Raw genomic sequence first — 20,354 nt, forward strand, 5'->3', positions numbered from 1 at the left:
AGAGGCGGCCCCGGCGCCACCGGCCGCACGACGCCTTCCGGCCGCGCCGCCCCCTCCCGCGGCCGCTTCCGCCCCCGCCTCCTCCGCGCGGCGACGCCACTTCCCGCACGTCACGGTGCCGGTGGTCGGCGGGGGGTGCCGGGAGGAAGGGACGAGCAGCCGCGATCGGCCTGGCCGCGCTCGCCGGCGGCGCGGAGCTGACGGGGAGGGGCTGCCCTCCCGCCGGACCCCGGCCCCTTCCTCGCGCAGCGCGGCTGCGGCGGCCGCTCCGCGCCCGAGAAGATGGCGGCGGTGTCCGAGTGAGGATGGAGCTGCCTGCCAGCGCCTCTTCGCCCTAGGGCGGGCAGTGCCGCCCCGCCGGGGCGTGAGGGCGGCGGCGGTGCCGTCGGGCAGCGGGGAGCCCCCGCCGCAGCCCGCGCCGAGGGGCGAGGCTTGGCTTGGCCTGGCCTGGCGGCCCCCACGTCGCTCCTTCGCTTCTCCGCGCTCCGCCCGGTCCCGTCCCGCCGCCCGGCCCCCGGCGTGCAGCCGCCATGCCGTGGCCTTTCTCGGAATCCATCAAGAAGAGAGCCTGCAGGTACCTGCTGCAGAGGTATCTGGGCCACTTCTTGCAGGAGAAGCTCAGCTTGGAACAGCTCAGCCTGGATCTCTACCAGGGCACCGGCTCCTTGACGCAGGTCCCTCTGGATAAGTGGGTAAGGGATGCTGGCGCTTCCCCCCCTCGGCTCCTGCTCGTCTGAGGGACCAGCTGATTCTCTGCCCCCGGCTGCCACCCACTTTATTTTCAATACCCAGCCTCTTCTGTGCAAAAACTTATAGCCATAATTAGCATTTAATCTAGGGAACTGTTGTCTGATATGCTAGTACTAAAGAATAAAAAATCTTGCCATTTGTTACAGATATATTTTTCTAGTCACACTTCGATTGTATACTTTTTAATGATGAGAAAGGAAACAAACTGAAAGAAGGCAATAGATGCTGATATTTCAGGGAGGAGCTAGTGTACCCCAGACTTCTCGAAATCCCTGTAGTTAATGAGGAGTATGTTACTGACTGCTAGAGATGGTGAAAACAAAGTAATCCCTGTGGTATCTGTGCTTTGTCTTTGTCTTGGAGACATCTTGGTTCTTAATGATAGTGTTATGCTGAGCTATGTCTGTGAGGTTCTCTAAAGATTGTCCCCTTGTCTTGCAGTGGTGAAAGAACTTGTTGACAAAAAGCTGATTTTAGCTGGAGTTTGCTCAGCAGGTGGCCTGTCACACTCCAGTCCTGGCTTGTATGGTTTTTTTGTATGTGTGTGTCTCTAAAAAACATATATACATTTCCAGCCTATTTTAGAGACAGACCTTTGGGTAACTGTGTTTGTAATATTTTGTAAAGGTTCTTGGTTTAATTGCCAACGTTACTGATTTCTCCCTGTCAGTCGAGTGTCTGTCATGAGGAGACTTAAGCACTGCAGTGAATCAGTCGCTGACTTCCAGGGCAGCGTAGATGATGAGCTAGGTCCTTTGTTTTCATGTTTTCCAAACCACATTTTTATTGCAGTATGTACTGGTATTAGGCCATATGGAATATATTTAAAAATACTTGAAAATATATTATATTTTTAGGAAATGGTTTTAATGTTGTTAGTATCTAAATATGTTTGAACGTGGTAGGGAACAGACACTTGTAGAAATGCTCAATTACCGGTGTTTGAATGTGGACATTTTTTTTGTTATTTGCTTGTTTGTTTCCTTCGTTTGTTTCCTTCTTTTCTTTTCTGGCTGTGTCTGCAGCTTGTTTTCCGTGTCAGGCTTGCAGTGAGGCTGCCTCGCGTTAATTGAATTGTTATGCCCTCTAGTGGGTATCGAGCACTCCTTGTCGGAGTGATATTTAAAATGTAAATTACTTAGTAACAAAGCAGTTACGGGTCAGTGCTAAATGAAATGTGCATAACGTATACACAGTGATTAAATGAATATGCTGTACTGCTTAGGTGATCTTCCCCATTTGTGGATCAGCATTTTTCTGTTCCACTTGTAAACAATTACATGATTGAGGCTCTCTGCACGTGACTCTCATGTATGACAGATTGCAAAAGCAGATGTCACGGAAGTACTACAGCTCTCTTTTCCCCCTAGTCATTGTAACCTTGTTCTCAATGAATCACCAGGATGACTGTATTTTTACATGGCATCCATTTTTGCAGACACTTCTGTTCATCACAGCACTGTAGATACCTTAGCCACCATTGTATGTGTTTATAGGTTGTAGAGATATGTAGGAATTCCTGGGGCTATTAATGCAATGCCTATGCCTTTTGGGGTGTGGGGTGTTCAGAAGAATCAAAATGTAATGGATGATGTTTGTGGTTGAATTTTAGTATACATTGAATACTACTTTTGTAGACAAAAGTAGTTTTGACTACAAAATTTGTCAATAATGTGGAAACAAGTCCTGATATGAAGGCTGTGCTTCAGTTTTAAAATTTCACTTGGAATCCTCTAATTACTTCCTTCTAGGAACAGCTGGCCTATTTATGAAGCAATTTAGCTCAAGAGTGCTTCATTTTTTTTTTTTGCTTTTAGATAGTACATTTCTATTTCAAAATAATAAGCAGTATACTAAAATACATTTACTTTTTATTACCATGGGTATGGGTAGCAAAAAAACATCTAAGTCAGATTTGTTCAAAATATGGTAGCTAGCTTACTTCCTGCTGTAACAAATTACTTGTAAATTAATTCAAGTAATTTAAGTGATCATGTGGTATTTTAAAATACAGTTTTCATCTCTAATAATTATTTTTACCTTATCTTATGCTCTTGCCACATGTATAATTCTTAAATATAAGTTCATATATGTTTGAGCTTTTATACTGTTTATTTTATAACATTTTAATGTCACTGAATTTTAATTGATTATTTGAGTCTTAAATAATTTCCCAATAGGACTGTTCAGGTTCCATTTCTTTAAAGTTTGTGTAATTTTCTGCTGCCTGAGTGGACTTTGGAACAGCAACTAGAAAAGCTGAACATGCAAGGCAAACAAAGTTCTGAAATCAAGGTTATTGAGAACAACAAGTTAATACGATGGGAAAGTTGCATCTGGGGATATAAGAATAAAAATAAAGAAAATATGTTTTGAGAAAATTAAATTTTTAAAGTTGTTCTATATACTTGGAATATAATTTTAAATACAATTAAAATGGCAAGCACCTTTTAAATCCTTATTTTTTCAAAACTTAGGATGTTGAATTTAAGCATTTTCTTAGGTAAAATCAGTGGCTTTGTTCAAAACTCAGCAAGGTCAAAACCACACTTTCTCTTGCCTGTTGAAGATTATGTCCTATTATTACAAATGCAGTCTTTTGTCGAGTCTTGTTTACATTAGAAAGTTGCACTCTCTGGATTTAGTATGTGAATAAGATTGGGATTTGCTTCATTAAAGCCTGACTACTTCTTGTATAAGAACTTAAATTTTAACTGCATTTTAAAATCAAAGCACAGGCAGGAACTCACTTTTTTTATTAGCCTAAGTGTGAAGAATATGTTTTATATGTATGGATGTAATGAAACCTATATAGAGCTATAGGAGAGTCTTCTGAGGATGGTGGAAAACTTGAAATTCCTAAATTACTGCGTTAGAGTTGGTGTGATACTTGGGGCAACTTGATGGTAGCAGTGTTTATAATGCCATGATAAAAATATGATTTACAAATGGCAAGCTTGTTACATGGCAAGAGGGGATTGTTTGGGTTCATTGTTCCGCTGTGACAGAGAAATGAAAAACAAACTTGTATTGAAATTACACGCTCTGAAATACTCCTGTCATAGAAACTAGGTACTTTCTGTGCTTTTACTGGCAGCCTGTTTTCAGTTTTCTTCAGTACTGCCAAAGAAAGAAAAGATTAATTTTTGTTAGTATTCTGATGTCTATAAGAGTAAGTTAGCAGCCGGTTTTTTTTTGTGTAGTGCAAAAATACAGATTATACAGCCACCACAGAGCAGTTCTGAAAGCTAGATAGTGTGAAATTGTAATGGAATTGATATAGTTAAGTGTCTATTTTTTTGTGTGAGTATAATTAATTTTCTAGTAGCATCAAAGTGTTTTTATTTGTTAGATGCAAAATTATGGATGTGATTAAAAAAAATTATGATTTTTAATTTTTATTTTATTGTTTTCTAGTGTCTTAATGAGATCCTGGAGTCTGCTGATGCACCTCTGGAAGTCACAGATGGATTTATCCAATCAATTTCTTTATCTGTCCCCTGGGGGTCGTTGCTGCAGGATAACTGTGCATTAGAAGTAAAAGGATTAGAGATGGTCTTCAGGCCAAGACCAAGGCTTGGTAGGCTTATTTTTTTATTTTAGAAAAGGAAATTTTTTACAGTTTTTCAGAGTCAAAAGTCTACCCTTGCTTATTTAAAATGTCATTTAGCTTCCATACATTAATGATTAAGAATTAATAAAAAAAGAAACTGTCAGGTGTTTGTCAGTTGGTTGACAGCTCAATTAGTTGTCGCTCTGTTAAATAATTTAAAATGCTTATAATATTCCTACTGTTGTATGTCTTCCAAGCTTCTTTCAGACCTATAGAAATGGCAGTGTGGGAAGGAGTTTGTGCAGTTTTTGGGTGGTGTTTGTGCAGTTCTGTGAGGCAGAGTTAGTAGTTGGCTGTTGGATGGCAGCAGGACAACAGCATGGTGTGAGACTGGGGGGGGTTATGGGAGGTTTGTCTTTGTCTACTTCAGGCTAAAAGATGGAATTTCTTGTATATTTAGAGAACAACAAATGCAATTTAATTGCTATTGCAGGGTGAAATAATGACTTTTAAGTACTCTAACTTTTTCATACTAACTTTGGTTATGATGCTGAGGGTTGCCTGAGTTGTTCTAGCTTGTCAAGCTTGTATCCAGATGCTTGTTACTGATCTAGTTTAGATAAATTTTTACTGGTCATCAAGCTCCCATAAATTCTGTGGAACACTTAGGTAATTTTTAGTTGTGAAAATTGTTTGAATGTCTGAAGAATTTTAATTTGGCTTCCTTCTTGTAGCGTAAAGACAGCGGAAGAAAACATTTTTTTAAACATAAGAAGAAAAAAGAATGCATAAACCCTATTTCTCATCTTTTGTTAGTTACCTTAAATGAATTACTTGCTGACATATACTCTACATTTCATCTGTAGTTGATTAACTGGAATTAAGTTTTGAGCTATATTACTTTCTGATGTAAGATTATTGCTTTGAAGGAATGGTAGTATTAGGAAGAAACCTTTATTTCTTCACTTGCATCCAGTTAGTTCTCTTTGATGTTTTATAATAGACCAAATAGTATAGAAAAAACCCCATGGTGCTGGTTTTATCACACATCTATAGCCACATGGAGGTTTCCAGAGCTGAATGCTTAACTGAAATGTTTTGCCTGTTTAACACGCTTGTATTTGAGCTAGTTTTATTTTTGTCTGCCTGTACTAGAGTGTGATAGTTGAATTTGATTAACTTCTCTAATCCATAGTTTTATAGTATTTGCTCACAATGGCCTTGGCATTAGCTGATAGGAATGCATTGTCAATTAAATTAATCTGGCTGATGAAAAACTTGTTCAGCTTAATACCTGCTGTGCTCTTGGATTTTATTATGCTTTACTTACTATGTCAGGTCTGTGTTAGGCATTTAAAACATGTTTTAATGTGCTAAGATAACATTTTAAACCTTGCTTAGTGTACCTCTGTGCAGGATATGTTTCAAGAGGAATAAGAAACTTTGAAATAATTTTTAAAAATTAGATTTACTTCATTTTGCCAATTATGCCTGCAAAAACAAACCAATATAGTGAAAGAACTCCAGAAATTTTTTAATTGCTCAAATTAGTTAAACCAGTGCTGAAAATTGATTACACTGTTGATTACCTGATTTCTTGTTTTCAAATACCAGAATCTTACCAGTGCAGTCTAAACAGATTACATTCATTTTAAAGTAGTAAAGTCTATAATGAGAGATTATAACTAAATTTGTTTTTAAGTGTAACTTCTTACTAAGTTGTTGAAACTCTTTTCTGGATGTGCCAAATATATTGTAGTGTTTTGTCTTTATAGTTTCATGAAGTCTATGTTTAATTTATTAAGACTAACTTTACTCCACAGCATCTGGTTCTGAGCCCATGTATTGGTCAAGTTTTATGACCAGTAGTATGCAGCTTGCAAAAGAGTGTCTTAGCCAAAAATTGACAGATGAACAAGGAGAAGGGTCCCAGCCTTTTGAAGGACTTGAGAAATTTGCAGAAACTATTGAAACAGGTATGAATCAATTATTGAAATTTGAATTAACATCTGAGATTTAATTGTTTTATGTTGTGTCTCAGTTTTACAAAACAGCATCTCAACTGCCATAACTTGTATGACTAATTTTCACTAGTTAGCATTGCTTGTAAAATCTAAAGAGGAATGTAGGACAAGTGATCTTGATTTTGAAGTGGGGAAAAAAGCCCCATTTATTTCCTAAAGTATTTGTATACTTTCCTCCGAACTGTGTTTCAGGGCAAGTTGGTGTTTGTTTTCACCAGAATATATCCAGCTAAATCTGTGTCTGAGGGATTGATAACATGTCTTAGTTTTGGAGATGGCTCTGTAATTCATCAATTGCTAGTAGTGATACTGTTGAAGTAGAAATGGAAAACGTTTCTTCAGCTGTGTCTGTGCAAAGCTGACCTGTTATGTTGTATGAATGTCCATAATCACACTGTGTTGATAGAAGCACTTCAGAAACTGTTTTTTGTTGGAGATGGTTTTTCTAAGTGCACAAAACTAAGAGCTTATGATTGCATTGTGTGGTGGAGAACCTTGTGCAGAAATGTGTGAGCTAAGGGAAATGTTTAAAATCCCATCTGGAGATGGAATTACTCATTCCAGGTAGCATGCTGCTGCAGCACTGCTTGATAGTTCAGATATGGTGCACAATGAAGATGTTACTTTCCTTGAGGATCATCCACACTGAGTTACAGGAAAACTTGATTTGAACTGTCATTTGCTCAAGTGTCTGAGCCTTAGAGAGCAGTTGTATGCTATGGATATACATACATATTGGTTATGTAATAGGAGTTTATATTGTCTGTTGAACTCTTACTATCTTATTGAACTCAATTGATAATTTCCACTGAAATAAATATTGAGAGCTTAAAATCAGAGACCATTTAATATGGTTACAAAAGTAATCCTTCAGTAAGTTAATAGTCTGCACTGTTGTGTTTTTTTTTTTGTTTTCCCTTTTAAGTTCTAAGAAGAGTGAAAGTTACCTTTTTGGATACTGTGTTACGAATAGAACATGTGCCGGAAAACTCTAAAAGTGGAACTGCACTTGAAATCAGAGTTGAAAGGTAATTTTAATTTTTTTTTTCCTAAATCTGTGGATTTTTTTCCCTAAGGAACTTCTTGCCATTTCCTGTAAAATACATTTTACTCATACACACAAGTTCTTAGTATACAGTTAGACATTTGCCCCTGAGCACCTTTTTTATAATGTTTGTGAGCATTGTCTTCACTCAGATTCCACTTAGCATGTTTATGCTAAAGTTATTTAACCATCAAGTTAAAAGAGTTGTGTTTTTTCCCAATATACATTTTCATCTACTTCTACAGTTAATGAATAACATTTCTCAGACATTCAACAGTCAGTGTATATTGTTGGCCAGTCAGGCTATGTGTACAATTAGAAAGGGAAGTGACCCTTTTGAGTAAGATACTTTAAATAATTTTAGAAAAAAAGGTATAGTCCTGAAAAAAAATCCAAAGCCCTGAAAGAATTTAGGTTCTATGTGAGCTTTCAAAAGAGCCCATGTGAATTCTGTAATTACTTTGAACGTGTATGTGTTCTTAATGGAGATTTTTTCAACCTGTGGGAGAATGTAATCATACTTGCTTACAAAATATTGAGATCAGCATCAAATAAAACTGATGCTTACTCAGAATTACTAATGAAATATATTTAGTTTTGAACATTTATAAGCTTCAGGTTATTGTGTTCTCTGGGGTATGTTCACATTGGAAGCACGTCTTGATTTTCTGGTGGTGTCCCATAGAGAAGTTAAGATTTCCACCCATTCCCAGAGAGTGGTGGATTTTCATTTCATGACAGTGAACAGCACTGTAAAAGTATTAAGAGAAAGACCATGTACAAACTTAAAGGTTAAAAGGCACAAGAGAAGTAACAATTTGTATGCACCCACTGTCTTAATTTCCTTTCTTTTGCCTCCCAGAACTATGTACTGTGATGAAACTGCAGATGAGTGCTCTGGAATTAATGTTCATCAGCCCACAGCTTTTGCTCACAAATTACTGCAGCTCTCAGGTGTCTCTTTCTATTGGGATGAGTTTCCTGCATCAGCAAAGTCCTCCCCAGTGTGTTCAGCTACACAGCTGGTAAAAATAAATACATTATATAAGGATGTAAATTGATGAAAGAATAGATTGTTATGCTAATATATTACATTAATTCTGAAGGATACAGGAGTTGAACTTGTACTTAAATCTGTTTGGGAAGTTTTATAATCAGTTCCTGTTGATTTTGAGGAGTGGCAAGGAAATGGACTTGAGGACTGAGTAGAAATTAGGATGTATTGTGCTGGAATGTGGTTGCAACTTTAAGAACTAGAAATTTAAGGACCCTACAATTCACTGTTCTGTGGAAACTTGCTCTTTTTTTTTCAAAGGTCTAATGCTTCACATTCTATGTGCTTTGTTTTTTCACAGTTACCTATACGTGTTTTTAAAGCCTAGATCAAATTTATAGTTTATAAAGTGATTATTTGTGTGATAGGCTTATTTTAAATGATTGTTTTGCATTTTTTTCCTAAGAAATGGGATACATTCTTATTCCTTTATCTGTAACTTTTTAAGGCAATGGAACCAAAGCTTTCGCCTAGCTGGAATCCAAAAATCACTTATGAGCCACATCCACAATTAACAAGAAACTTGCCAGAAATTACTCCTTCTGACCCTGTACAGATCTGTAAGCTGATTGGTAGAATGGAGTTAAGCCTAACGTTAAAACAAAATGAAGTCCTTCCTGGAGCTAAGGTTAGTCATGCTTTCCTGGTGTCTAACTAAATGAGTAGTTCTGTAGAATTATTTTTTTCTAGTACATATGAAGAAGGTAATATTCTCAGGGGAACAGAATTGCAATAGTTTTCATGTTGATTCTTTATGTTCTAACCTAATAAATATATATAAAAAAAACTTCTTTATGGTAGTCAGATGAGTCAGGGCACAGTGAAATCTGTTAAATGAGAATTCCTGTGTTAGAGAGACTGGATTTAAGTGTTCACAAAGCAAGTAGACATGGCAGTGAGTATATAAGTAAGGCTGTGTAATGTGTTCCCCATCTCTGCAGTTTTTAAATTGGCTGTTGACCTGTTTTGTATAGTGTACCATATTTTATAGAAAGCATAAAGTTTCTGCTGTGGTAGAGAAGGATTTTTTTTATGTCCAGCAATTTCTAGTCCATCTTTAATTGTTCTTGTTTATTCAGTTAAGAGTCCTTGAAAAGTAAACTAACGTTTCCTTGGTGTGAAATAGAGAAATGCTGCCAATTTCAAAAGTATTAATATACAAAACAGAAGACCTTTTATTGTTTTAAGGTACTTACTTGAATACCTAATAATTAATAAGAAAAACTAACTTTATTTTTTATTACTTTGGGAATTATTAAAGAAAAAAAAAGCAGATTAATGGAATTATTGATTTTTTTTCTGTTATGAAATTGTGTATTTATTTTAAGCTGATAGTCAGTGACACATCTGCATTAATCCTGCCAAGCTACAGGTTGGAAGAAACACAAAATTATGTTTCTAGTTGTTTTATAGAAGATACTGGTATAATGACTGTATTCTTCCCACTATAAAAATCTATTATCCAAATAACACATTCAAGTAAAGTAAAGAAAAATTCCTTGAGTGTTCTTGACAATATTATTTCCTTTTCTTTTTAGTTGGATATAGATGGACAAATAGATTCTGTACATCTGTTTCTGTCACCAAGGCAGGTTCATCTTCTATTGGACATGGTAGCAGCTATTGCTGGACCAGGCAAGTATTACAAGAAACAAAAAAAAAAATTTTTGCAAGATAAAAATGTTTCCTCAGTTGAAAAAAAATTGTGATGGTACATTATTAAGAACTTTTGTCTGATATTAGTAAAATGCTTTATAGCTGCTGTGAGTTAGCACTATGATTATTTTTTTGTTTTCAATTGCAAATTGTACATCTAGTAATGAAAAAAAACCCCAACAAATAAGGCTTGACACATGACTGTATAATAATACAAGAAATGAGGAAATTCTAGGTGGAGAAAACCAGGAGACCGAACAAATTCTGGTTCTTGCAGTTTCTGTTTCACAAGAGGAACTTCACTTCTCTGTCCTATGTTATGGTGGCAGGCACAGAAAATATAGAACAGACTGTAATTGAGTTTGTCTGTATTTGTGAAGAAGTAAAAGCAGTGTTTCAGTTACTGCAGTAGAAGTATGAGAGTGTTTGGGTTTATTCCCCTCACTATTTTATGTAACAACACTTGTTAGGGTAAATAATCTGTTTGAAAGATATGTCATCTCCTGGGTGGGTGCTTAATATTCTTCTAATATTGATATACTTGTGTTATTGGACATGTTCATTGTTTTTGGACAACTGGGGAAGTATTACATACAATTTCCCAGGTTTTCTTCAGACCTGAAACTTTAATAATGCCTTAATAGTAAAACCTTTAAGAAGTTGTGGCCTTATTCCCTAAAGCTGACTGAGAAGAGAAATGTATGTATATTATATGCTAACACACTGCATATATAACCTTGAAATGTTTCCATCATCTGTGAAGTTAATAAATGCTAGGAGAGAGTAATCTGTATGTGAACAAATAACAAACCAACAAAATGCACAAATACACACATCTCATATATAATAGACATGTATATAATCACACATGCAAATGTATATGTATACACCAATGATTCATTTTCAGATTAATTTTTGAATTTTATTAGGAATACAGTTAAGGAAATTACAGTAGGATTTCTGTCCATTTTTTTGAATTCAGAGAGTCTGAGCAGGATGGAACTGTCAAATAAAGATAGGAAGAACCGGCCCATGCAACAGGAGGACGAGTATCGGATTCAGATGGAGCTGAAACGATATTTAAGGAAAGAGTCTTTGTCTGCAGGAGCATCATCTGAACAAAGCTTCTATGAGACAGAGAGTGCCAGAACGCCTTCGAGTCGTGGCAAGTATAAAAGATGATGCAAAATAGCAAATAACCTGTGGTTAAGCTTGTTTAAATTGATTGTTCATCTTTTCATCTTACCAATTTATGTATTGAAACAAGTTTGACCTGAAGTAATTATATGCCATTAATTGTAAAGTTCAGTAAAAATTTAACTAGTTTAGGTATCAGGCTGGACTTGATCCAGTATTTCCTTAAAATTGTTCTGTTTATGTTAATGTGAAACATGCTGAAAACACATACAGCATGACATCTTTTCAAATGTGTGGTTGAGGAAATTACATCTAGAATAATAGTTGTATTTATGTAATTTTATGTGAATACTTTTTTGCTAATTATTTTTAATGTGAAATACTTTGATTTGTCAAAAGGAGAATGTATCAATTTATAGAAGTTATACCAGCTTGAATATGAAAATGAGAGATTTAACTGTTCTAATATTCATGAGATTTTTTCTCTCTTGATTTTTATTTAAATGTCTCTCCATAGACTCTCCTAGTTTAATGTCAAGAAAACTTGGAACTTCTGTAAATGATGTGTTTAGCTGGTTAATTTGTCTAACAGTTGTGATTTAAGAATACATTTCTGTTAGAAATAAAGGGGTTTTTTAAAATTCTGTCTAACAGTTATGACTTAAGACTTAAGAATACATTTCTGTTAGAAATAAAGGGGTTTTTTAAAATTAGTAAATAGCTCTTTATTATCTGTGGTTCTCTACTAGAGGAAGAAGTTTTCTTCTCAATGGCTGAAATGGACATGTCCCACAGCCTTTCTTCCCTTCCACCTCTTGGAGATCCTCCAACCATGGATCTAGACTTGTCTTTAACCAGTACATACACAACTACACCAGCAGGCTCTCCACTGAGCACTACAGTGGTATAGTATTAACTGCATTTGGAATCTTCTAGAAATTAACACTTCTGCCTGAATCTGTTGCATAAGTGCTGCATTCTTTACAATGTCAGGAACTGTTGCAAAATTCTAGAACAATTGAAATGTTTAGAGCTGGTAGTATTCCTTTTCTGCTGTGGAAATGGTATTGGAATTATTCTCATTTAGGAAATGTATTTTCAAATGCCTTGAAGCTTATATAGGATGCTTCATGATTTATTTTCCTTTTAATTACTGCACGTGTGCCACCTGGTTTTCTTTTAAAATAGACTACACAGGCAATGTTGTATGAAATTGTAGTATTAAATTTTTCCTCAAACAGTACAAAAGCTATGCTGTTGTTATCACCATCTTTCCCAAATCTGTGGTGTACCTAACGTTTCCCTTGATGAAAACTGTGGAGAGCAGCTGTAGAACTAGAAAATATATGCTCATGAGGAGTGCAACTTTAGCCTTAAAAACCTGTGGAATTAAAAAGCATATCTTGAAATAAAGCATACCTGCATTGAAAGTTGAGCACTAATTCTCCATGACATAGCATGCCATTGTTTGTTTTATGCATGTTGGAGTTTTTTGGTGATTTACCTCATTATTTATGTTTGATCTAATGTGTAACAATTCTTTGCAAATTTAAGGTCATATATATTTTTTGTTTTAGCTGCAACCAACTTGGGGCGATTTTCTTGATCGTAACAAACAAGAATTGCAGCCTCCAAGAGGTTCCTCGCTAACAGCCAATATGGTTCACCAGACTTCCATAAGAAGGACATGTAAGTAACAACAGATAGATGATTATGAAAATGAATTGTTATTCAGCAACTTGGTAAAAAGAAATGAAAATCAAAAGTAAGATGATTTTATAACTGTGTTATTGCTGAAAAATTACGTGAACTTAATTTTGTATTTCAGCTATTCCATCCAGATCTGTTTCTGTGGATGAATCCAGACCTGAGCTACTTTTTAGACTGGCAGTTGGAACTTTCTCAGTGTCTGTACTTCATATTGACCCTTTACCCCCACCTGAAAGTTCACTGAACCTTAACCCATTGACACCAATGGCTCGGGATTTCTTTGCCCGAATAGAAAAGATTGAGCCAGTTAAGTTTTCAACAGAAGATTTTCTGTCCTTCCGAGAAGTATTTGCAGCAGCTTGTTCTCATGATCACCTTAGGTATAACTTTGCTTATTAATAAATATAAGTAACAAAAATATATTTTAAGTAAATTTGAATAAAGTAAGTTTATTTCCATAGGAATTGTGTCACTTAATACTTTAATTGCTTTAGACTTCTTTATTAATTTCAAAATAGTCTTGAATTTTGACATCTGTTGTCCAAGACGTCTTTTAAAAAAAAATTGAAACAGAAGAAGAAACAACAATAAACATTAAAACCATCTAGCTTTTTAATAGATTAATTAAATTAGGTACAGTTTCTATGACAGAAGCCTAGAGAGTCAAGAATAATAAAGTAAATATCTTCTTTAGAAATAGCTGTGTTTTACGGAAGTGTTGTTATTCCAGTGTAGTGATTACTGCTTGAAGGAGCTTAGGGTTTTACTTAGTGCAAAATGTGATACCAGTAGGGATAAAGCCTAAGTGAGACCAAGATAATAAAGTCAGGCAGCAGTCTTTTTTTGCCTTTTACCATCCCAGTACAGTGTATGAAGTAAAATATTTAAGGGTATATATATTTTCTTACCTTATATATGTAATTTATACTTTGTGAGACATTTGACTTCATTGTCTACCTAAGGATGTTAGTTTTATATGAACTGTACCTCAAATTAGATGCCTAAAATGTTGTTTACAAATTTCTCTATGCTGACCATTGTTGATTATGTAACATGAGCCTCATTGTCTGTTGCTCAATCTGTTATAATTCGATATTTTCATGTATTTGGAGAAATTATGGTGTTTTAATGATTTTAAAATTATTATAGTGATCCTTTCTTACCTACTTAAGTCTTGACTTTTTATAATTTTTAGTGATTTATACTACTTTTAATAATTATTAATTTTAATAATCTAGGTTTATAGGTACTGGCATCAAAGTGTCTTATGAGCAAAGACAAAGGACTGCCTCACGAAGTTTTAGTACTGACTTATCCATTGGTGACATGGAGTTCCTGGAATGCCTTTTTTCTACTGACTCTCATTCCATGCAGCCTCACTATACAGAGGTATGGTAAAAATAAAGGGAGTTCCATAAAAAAGAGATGTTAATTGTATAACTGAGAATGCTAGATTTTAAGATTGTTGTAATTTAAATGTTTTATAATGTTTTTCATTTTTTTAAATATGGTACAGTTTTAAGGTAAAACTTACGTTTTAATTCTGAGCTGACATAGTGAACCCAACTACTGTCATACCTGACAGGAACAGCACCAAGTAGCTAAACTTGGTTAGTTACTTTTTAAATATGCTTAACATGGTTTGGGCATTAGTTTTTTGAAAACATTTACTCTAAGCAATGGAGTTGAGCAATGCAAAGGTTTCTTGTGGTGGTGATTATTCTTGCAGCTCTTTTAATGGTCAGAGATATCCAGTAGGTAGCTGAACATGTAGATTGAGTAAACAGTTGAGCTGGGGCTCTGTTCACTGACTTCAGTGTGGGGTTACCTGTCTGTTCTAGGGAAAATGTCATATATATTTTCCTGTGGCAACTCCTTCCTATTTATTAAACATTTTGAACTATTTTTTTTCCTGAAGCTGCTGACATTTCATTCTGAAGAAAGAAATGATTCTCATTCTATGCCATGCCTTCAGCTGCATTATAAGCATTTAGATAATAGAGGACCTCAGGTAAGGTGGGAGATGAAAATGACTAAGTTTCTGTAGAATTACCTTTGTCTAATTTCGTTCATTTGAACAGAAAATTGACTGTAAAACAGAGTTCTTAACTCCTACTTATTATAATTTGTTTCACTGTGTTGTGTTGAAGATTTTAGTGCTTTTTCTCTCTCTTTTCAGGGTAGTCAAGGGAGACTCAGCTCTGTTCCACAGAAAGCAGAGTTACAAATAAAGTTAAGTCCAGTGTTTTGTGAGCTGGATATTAGTATTGTAGACAGATTAAATTCCTTACTTCAACCCCAGAAACTAACTACAGTGGAGATGATGGCATCTCACATGTATGCTTCTTACAATAAGCACATAAGTCTGGTAAGTTTAAAGTGAAATTGATTAAGAAACTTGCTGGGGATTTTTGCAGGAGGAAGTCAGGGTGACTGCTAGTTCTGATTGATTTTTGGTGGCTGAGGTGCTTTTTTTTTAGTGTGAGAGGTCTTTTTGTTTGGTTGGTTGACTGGGGTTTGTTTGGTTTTTCCAACTTCTGACAGTTTCATTTTGCATTCAGTGATTGTGTGCTTGAAAACAGACCAAAAGACAGTGGTAGACACTTCAAAAACTGCATAAGTTCTCAGCTTCTTGAAGGAAGGAGAACTGGGCAAAAAAGAGTAATCTTGACTGACTTCTCATCCCTAATCTGTCCCATCATGCTCTTAGCAGCTGATATAAAGTGTTGCTAACAATTCCACTTCTGTGTTGAAATCTTTAGTTGTCACAATCAGCCTAGCTGCCTCTGCTGTGTATTAACTTGCTTTTGGGTAGGTGACAGAGAGAATAGGAGGTATATGCATTGCATTCTAGTAATCTGGGACCAACAGAAAGAAATTGAAGCTTATTTGCCTTGGTTTGGGTTATTACAATAGCATTAAACTTAAAGACTTTTCTTAAAATACTTGAGGAATGATTAATGCATTTAACTGATTTTCTGCACAGCGACAAAAATCTTTATATAATTTTATTGCTGCATTTACTGATTACGGAAAAATCAACTTTCAAAACTATTTAAGAGACTGCTAAAATTGTAAGACATCAGTTGTTTCTGTAAATATAATTGTCTTGCAAGTTTGATTCCTTTCAATAATCAGCAAAAGGGGGATGGTATGAAGGACATGACAGTGACAGGAGCTGGACACCCTGACTTGCTGAAGGGGACAAATACACATGATAGTAATTCCTATTTCTTCAACAGCAGCAGTTTTTAAACAAGTGTCACATGCCAAGTGAGACATGGTATTTCCTAACTGCAGCTGAATATTGTTCGGTACTCTCACCATCTAATTGAAGAGGAAAAAAATTGCAAAAATAACAGTTTTTTTTAAAGATTGCTGATCTCTGCAAAAACTTGACTTCTAAGTAGAATCTTTATGACACCAATAATAGAAAAATATCCGAAGAACAGTTGCAGTCAGTCTTGATGTGTTTTTTCTGTGATATATAAATAATATTTTTCATGTTCAGGTACTATATCATCAAAAGCTTTCCCCATAGTCACTTTTAATGCTATTTTCTCTAATTCAGTGGGTTTTTAAATTCATTTTGGTTTTCTTTTGTTTTTTGGTTCTTTTAGCATAAAGCATTTACTGAAGTTTTTCTGGATGACTCACATACTCCTGCAAACTGTAGAGTTTCAGTTCAAGTCACTGCCCCAGCATTAAAACTCTCTGTTCGCTTCCCAATACCTGATCTACGGTCAGATCAGGAAAGAGGACCATGGTTTAAGAAATCACTTCAGAAGGAGATTCTTCATCTTGAATTTACAGATATGGAATTTAAAACTGAATTTATAGGAGGGTCGACTCCAGAACAAGTTAAATTAGAGCTTACCTTTAAAGAGCTAACTGGTAAGAATGTTAATATATTATATTCAGAAGTCCTTTTTTATTTTTCTAGGTACTGTGTAGTTCAGAAAAAGGTCCTCTGATATCGAGTAACCCAGGGAGTGTCTTTCCACCTGAATTTTGGAGTAGATATGATACCTCTACTGTAATTCTGTGTTCTGTACTAAATACCAACGTAAGTCCAAACAATACCACTAGGAGGAGAGGCTGTGTGTCCAGTTCTGAAAGACAAGGAGCTCCTGCAGAGGGTCCAGTGGAGACCATGAAGCTAGTGAGGGGTCTGAAGCATCTTTAATATGAAGAGAGGCTGCAGGAGCTGGGCCTGATCAGTCTGGAGAAGGCTGAGAGGGAAATCTCATAAGTATGTAAATATCTCAAAGACAGGTGCCAAGAGGATGGTGCCAGACTCTCTTCAGTGGTGCCCAGAGGCAGGACGAGGAACAATGGCCATAAACTGAAACACAAGAGGTTTCACATTAACATGAGGAAGAACTTCTATGCATTGAGGGGGCTGAGCACTGGAACAGGTGCCCAGGGAGGTTGTGGAGTCTCCCTGTCTGGAGACATTCAGAATCCACCTTGGATGAGTTCCTGTGTAACCTGCTCTAGGCAGAGGGGTTGGGCTAGATAATATCCGGCGGTCCTTTTCAACCCTGAAAGTGCTGTGATGCCAAGACTGATTTCCTAAATTACTATCATTGAAAATATTTAATAATTTCATGCCTCTAGTATCTTTCAAAATAAAAATACTGTGAGACTGGTTTATTTTTGCGGTCTTCTCTGCTGACTCATTTTGTGTACTTAATCAAGGTTGTGACAAAATACAGTGATGCTATAAATATAAATGCTGGTATCTATGCATTGGAAGCATCTGATTTTCTAACTATTGCTAGATGAAAATAATGTCTATAAATATAAATGCTGGTATCTATGCATTGGAAGCGTCTGATTTTCTAACTATTGCTAGATAAAAATAATGTGAAGTAATTTCTCTTTCTAAAAGTTAATATTACATTTTTGGAAGAAGGGATGAAAAAAATTTGACGAAGTAGCTTAGTAAGTAGCATTGGCAAGTTAGTCTTGTATGACACCAACCTGAGGAGTGGCAAACCTGAAGTAAGCAGTTGTCATTCATCTGTTAATTTCTAAAAAATCTCTTTCTGTTCAGGTTCATTTGAAGAAGATAATGCAGAAACACCAGTAAAATTTTTTCAGGTGTCAGGTGGCACAGATGGAGATATAACATCATCATCAGACAATTTTGACTGGCCTCGGTAAAATAAATTTTCATGTGTTTAATGAGGATTGATTAAATATTTATTAAGCACTGTTGTTTTTCTAATTTTAATCCAGAATGCCTATGTGGTAAATGATTGAAAAGAATTTGCAAAGAAAGAACGTGTAACTATTAAAAAGACTCCAAGAATTCATAAAAATCCGCTGGAACTTCTACATGCGAAATAATGAAATACGGTTTTTAATGTATAATGACTTCTGCATGGACTTGAGTAAATTTCACTGAAAGTTGGATAAATGATTAGAGACTTGAAACTTTTTCCCATTTTCTTTTTACTTTATCTTTTCTCCTGCATTCATGACTGGATACCAAACCACCCACCCTAGTTGAATTTTGCCTCAAAATAATATAAGCCATAAGAATAGTACGAATAATTATATTGTGATTGCACTATTGCATCTTATATCACATGCAAGGCAATACAGTACTTCAGGCTTACTGAAGAGAAGGACCTGGTAGCTAAAGCATGTAATAAGATGTTTAAAGAGGTAATTTTAGATTTGGTACAGAATTTGCTGTGTACATTGTTTGGCCCAAAATTCAGTGGCTTTCTGACAGTAAGTTTATGTGGACATTTTTTCTTTTATAATGCCACAAATAAAATTTTCTATAACATTGTTTACATGTAAGAAGCTACACCATGCAGTAGAGCATTTTTAATAGCTGTTAATGGTCTAGTGAAGCAAGTTCTATTTTGGGAGAGTGCTTGTTTTTTTTTTTATTTTGGGAGAGACTTTTCTTGGGTCACCTGTATGATCACCTGATGGAGTTGAAAAAAAAAAGTTAATACTTTCTTTCACCTGATGTTTCACCCATGTCCCTTTGTGTATGTAAGTTAGTTTTTTTCTTAGTAGTATTGTTTTGGGTAATAAAGTATGTTATTATCTAATAAAAAAGTCCCGGGAATTTTGAGTTATTTAGTCTATGTGTATTTAATGGCAAGCCAGTAGAACTAGTGGACATGTGACAGAGCATAAATATAAACATTTTGAGCATCTCTTAATGGAGTATTCTGCTTAACTTCTCCCATGTCAGGATTGTATTGAAAATAAACCCTCTGGCTGTGCACTCTATTCTGGAAAGGATAGCAGCTGAGGAGGAAGAAGGTGATAATAACTTCCAAGAGGAAGAAGAAGGAGGGTCTCATTCTTTGAAGGATGTCTGTGATATTAGAAGACCAGAGCCTTCTCCATTTTCTTCTCGTAGGGTCATGTTTGAAAATGAGGAGGTACTATGAAATTTTGTTACTGCTTTGTGGTTATGATAGAAAAAATGAATACAGTCTCACTACTTTACATGCAGCTTCTGGCTCCTACTTTTGGTTTTGTTTTGGGTTTTTTTTTTGGTTGTGTTTTTTTCTTTAACTTAAGAATTTTTTTCTTTTTTCTTTCAGATGGTGATGCCAGGAGATGTAGTTGAAATGACTGAGTTTCAGGATAAAACAATCAGCAATTCTCATTATGTACTGGAACTGACATTACCAAACATTCACTTAACACTACCAAACAAAAGCTTTTATGAAAAACTTTACAACAGGCAAGTATAATTGTTTTGCTTGGTTATCATGACCTGTACTCTCAGTTCTGTGTCACTTTTGATAAAAGCAGTTGTCTAAGCAGGTATAGCAGGAACTCATTTGTGTAGTTTATTTAAAAACACAAATTGCTATATAAATATTTTTCCAAGTTAACATGACACCATTGTGTCATGCACCTGATCAGTGCTGTGGCAGATTTTGTGAACAACGGGTGAAGCTAAATAATCTTTGGCTCTCAGTGAACACTTTGTTCAGATCTCTGTGCAATTTTCTTTTTTCTCTAATATTTCTGATGTTTTCTTTAAACAGATTATTATACTTTAGAAACTTGTGCTTAATTTTATTCTTTCCATCTAAAAATCTAGAGCTTGCAAGGCAGTCAGGAAAAAACCCCCTAATCCAGTTTTGTAAGATTGACAAAGATTTATGAAAATATAGAGATAGTGAGCCAAATTTATGGGTGGGTGTTCATTTATTTCTGTTAGTTTGCTGTCTGAAAACCAGCAAAATACTACTAGATTGTTGCTGTACTGTGCAAATATGCAAGAGAAATGCTGATCTATTTTATTCTCTAGTAGATAGTACTTCGAGTATTTTCACTTCCAAAGTGACAAAGCAGAACCTTCCATTGAATATTTTGTTGGAATACTTCTGTACTGAATGTCACATATGTCTTTACCCTGACAGACACACTCACTTG

At 35.7% G+C, this 20,354-nt stretch overlaps 2 protein-coding genes across 3 annotated transcripts in view; one reads left to right on the forward strand and one right to left on the reverse strand.

Annotated features, from left to right (window-relative positions):
- The window catches only part of LOC120503916 (GSK3B interacting protein), a 4,496-nt gene extending 3,812 nt beyond the window's left edge, over positions 1-684 (reverse strand). The window contains exon 1 of the mRNA XM_039712984.1: positions 579-684. The gene's annotated coding sequence lies outside the window, so the exon portion shown is untranslated. The remainder of the gene's footprint in view (positions 1-578) is intronic.
- The window catches only part of ATG2B (autophagy related 2B), a 45,100-nt gene continuing 24,817 nt past the window's right edge, over positions 72-20,354 (forward strand). For both annotated transcript variants that reach the window (XM_039712979.1, XM_039712980.1), the window contains exons 1-18: positions 72-692; positions 4,168-4,330; positions 6,127-6,279; positions 7,253-7,355; positions 8,235-8,397; positions 8,875-9,054; positions 9,965-10,061; positions 11,065-11,247; positions 11,969-12,123; positions 12,797-12,908; positions 13,048-13,309; positions 14,168-14,318; positions 14,848-14,940; positions 15,109-15,297; positions 16,550-16,823; positions 17,989-18,094; positions 19,153-19,345; positions 19,511-19,653. In XM_039712979.1, the coding sequence (XP_039568913.1) occupies positions 531-692; positions 4,168-4,330; positions 6,127-6,279; positions 7,253-7,355; positions 8,235-8,397; positions 8,875-9,054; positions 9,965-10,061; positions 11,065-11,247; positions 11,969-12,123; positions 12,797-12,908; positions 13,048-13,309; positions 14,168-14,318; positions 14,848-14,940; positions 15,109-15,297; positions 16,550-16,823; positions 17,989-18,094; positions 19,153-19,345; positions 19,511-19,653 (2,882 nt within the window). In that variant the 5' untranslated portion in view covers positions 72-530. The remainder of the gene's footprint in view (positions 693-4,167; positions 4,331-6,126; positions 6,280-7,252; positions 7,356-8,234; positions 8,398-8,874; positions 9,055-9,964; positions 10,062-11,064; positions 11,248-11,968; positions 12,124-12,796; positions 12,909-13,047; positions 13,310-14,167; positions 14,319-14,847; positions 14,941-15,108; positions 15,298-16,549; positions 16,824-17,988; positions 18,095-19,152; positions 19,346-19,510; positions 19,654-20,354) is intronic.

This window comes from Passer montanus, unplaced genomic scaffold (assembly GCF_014805655.1).
Source record: "Passer montanus isolate IOZ18808 unplaced genomic scaffold, ASM1480565v1 scaffold27, whole genome shotgun sequence".
NCBI classification, from domain to species: domain Eukaryota; kingdom Metazoa; phylum Chordata; class Aves; order Passeriformes; family Passeridae; genus Passer; species Passer montanus.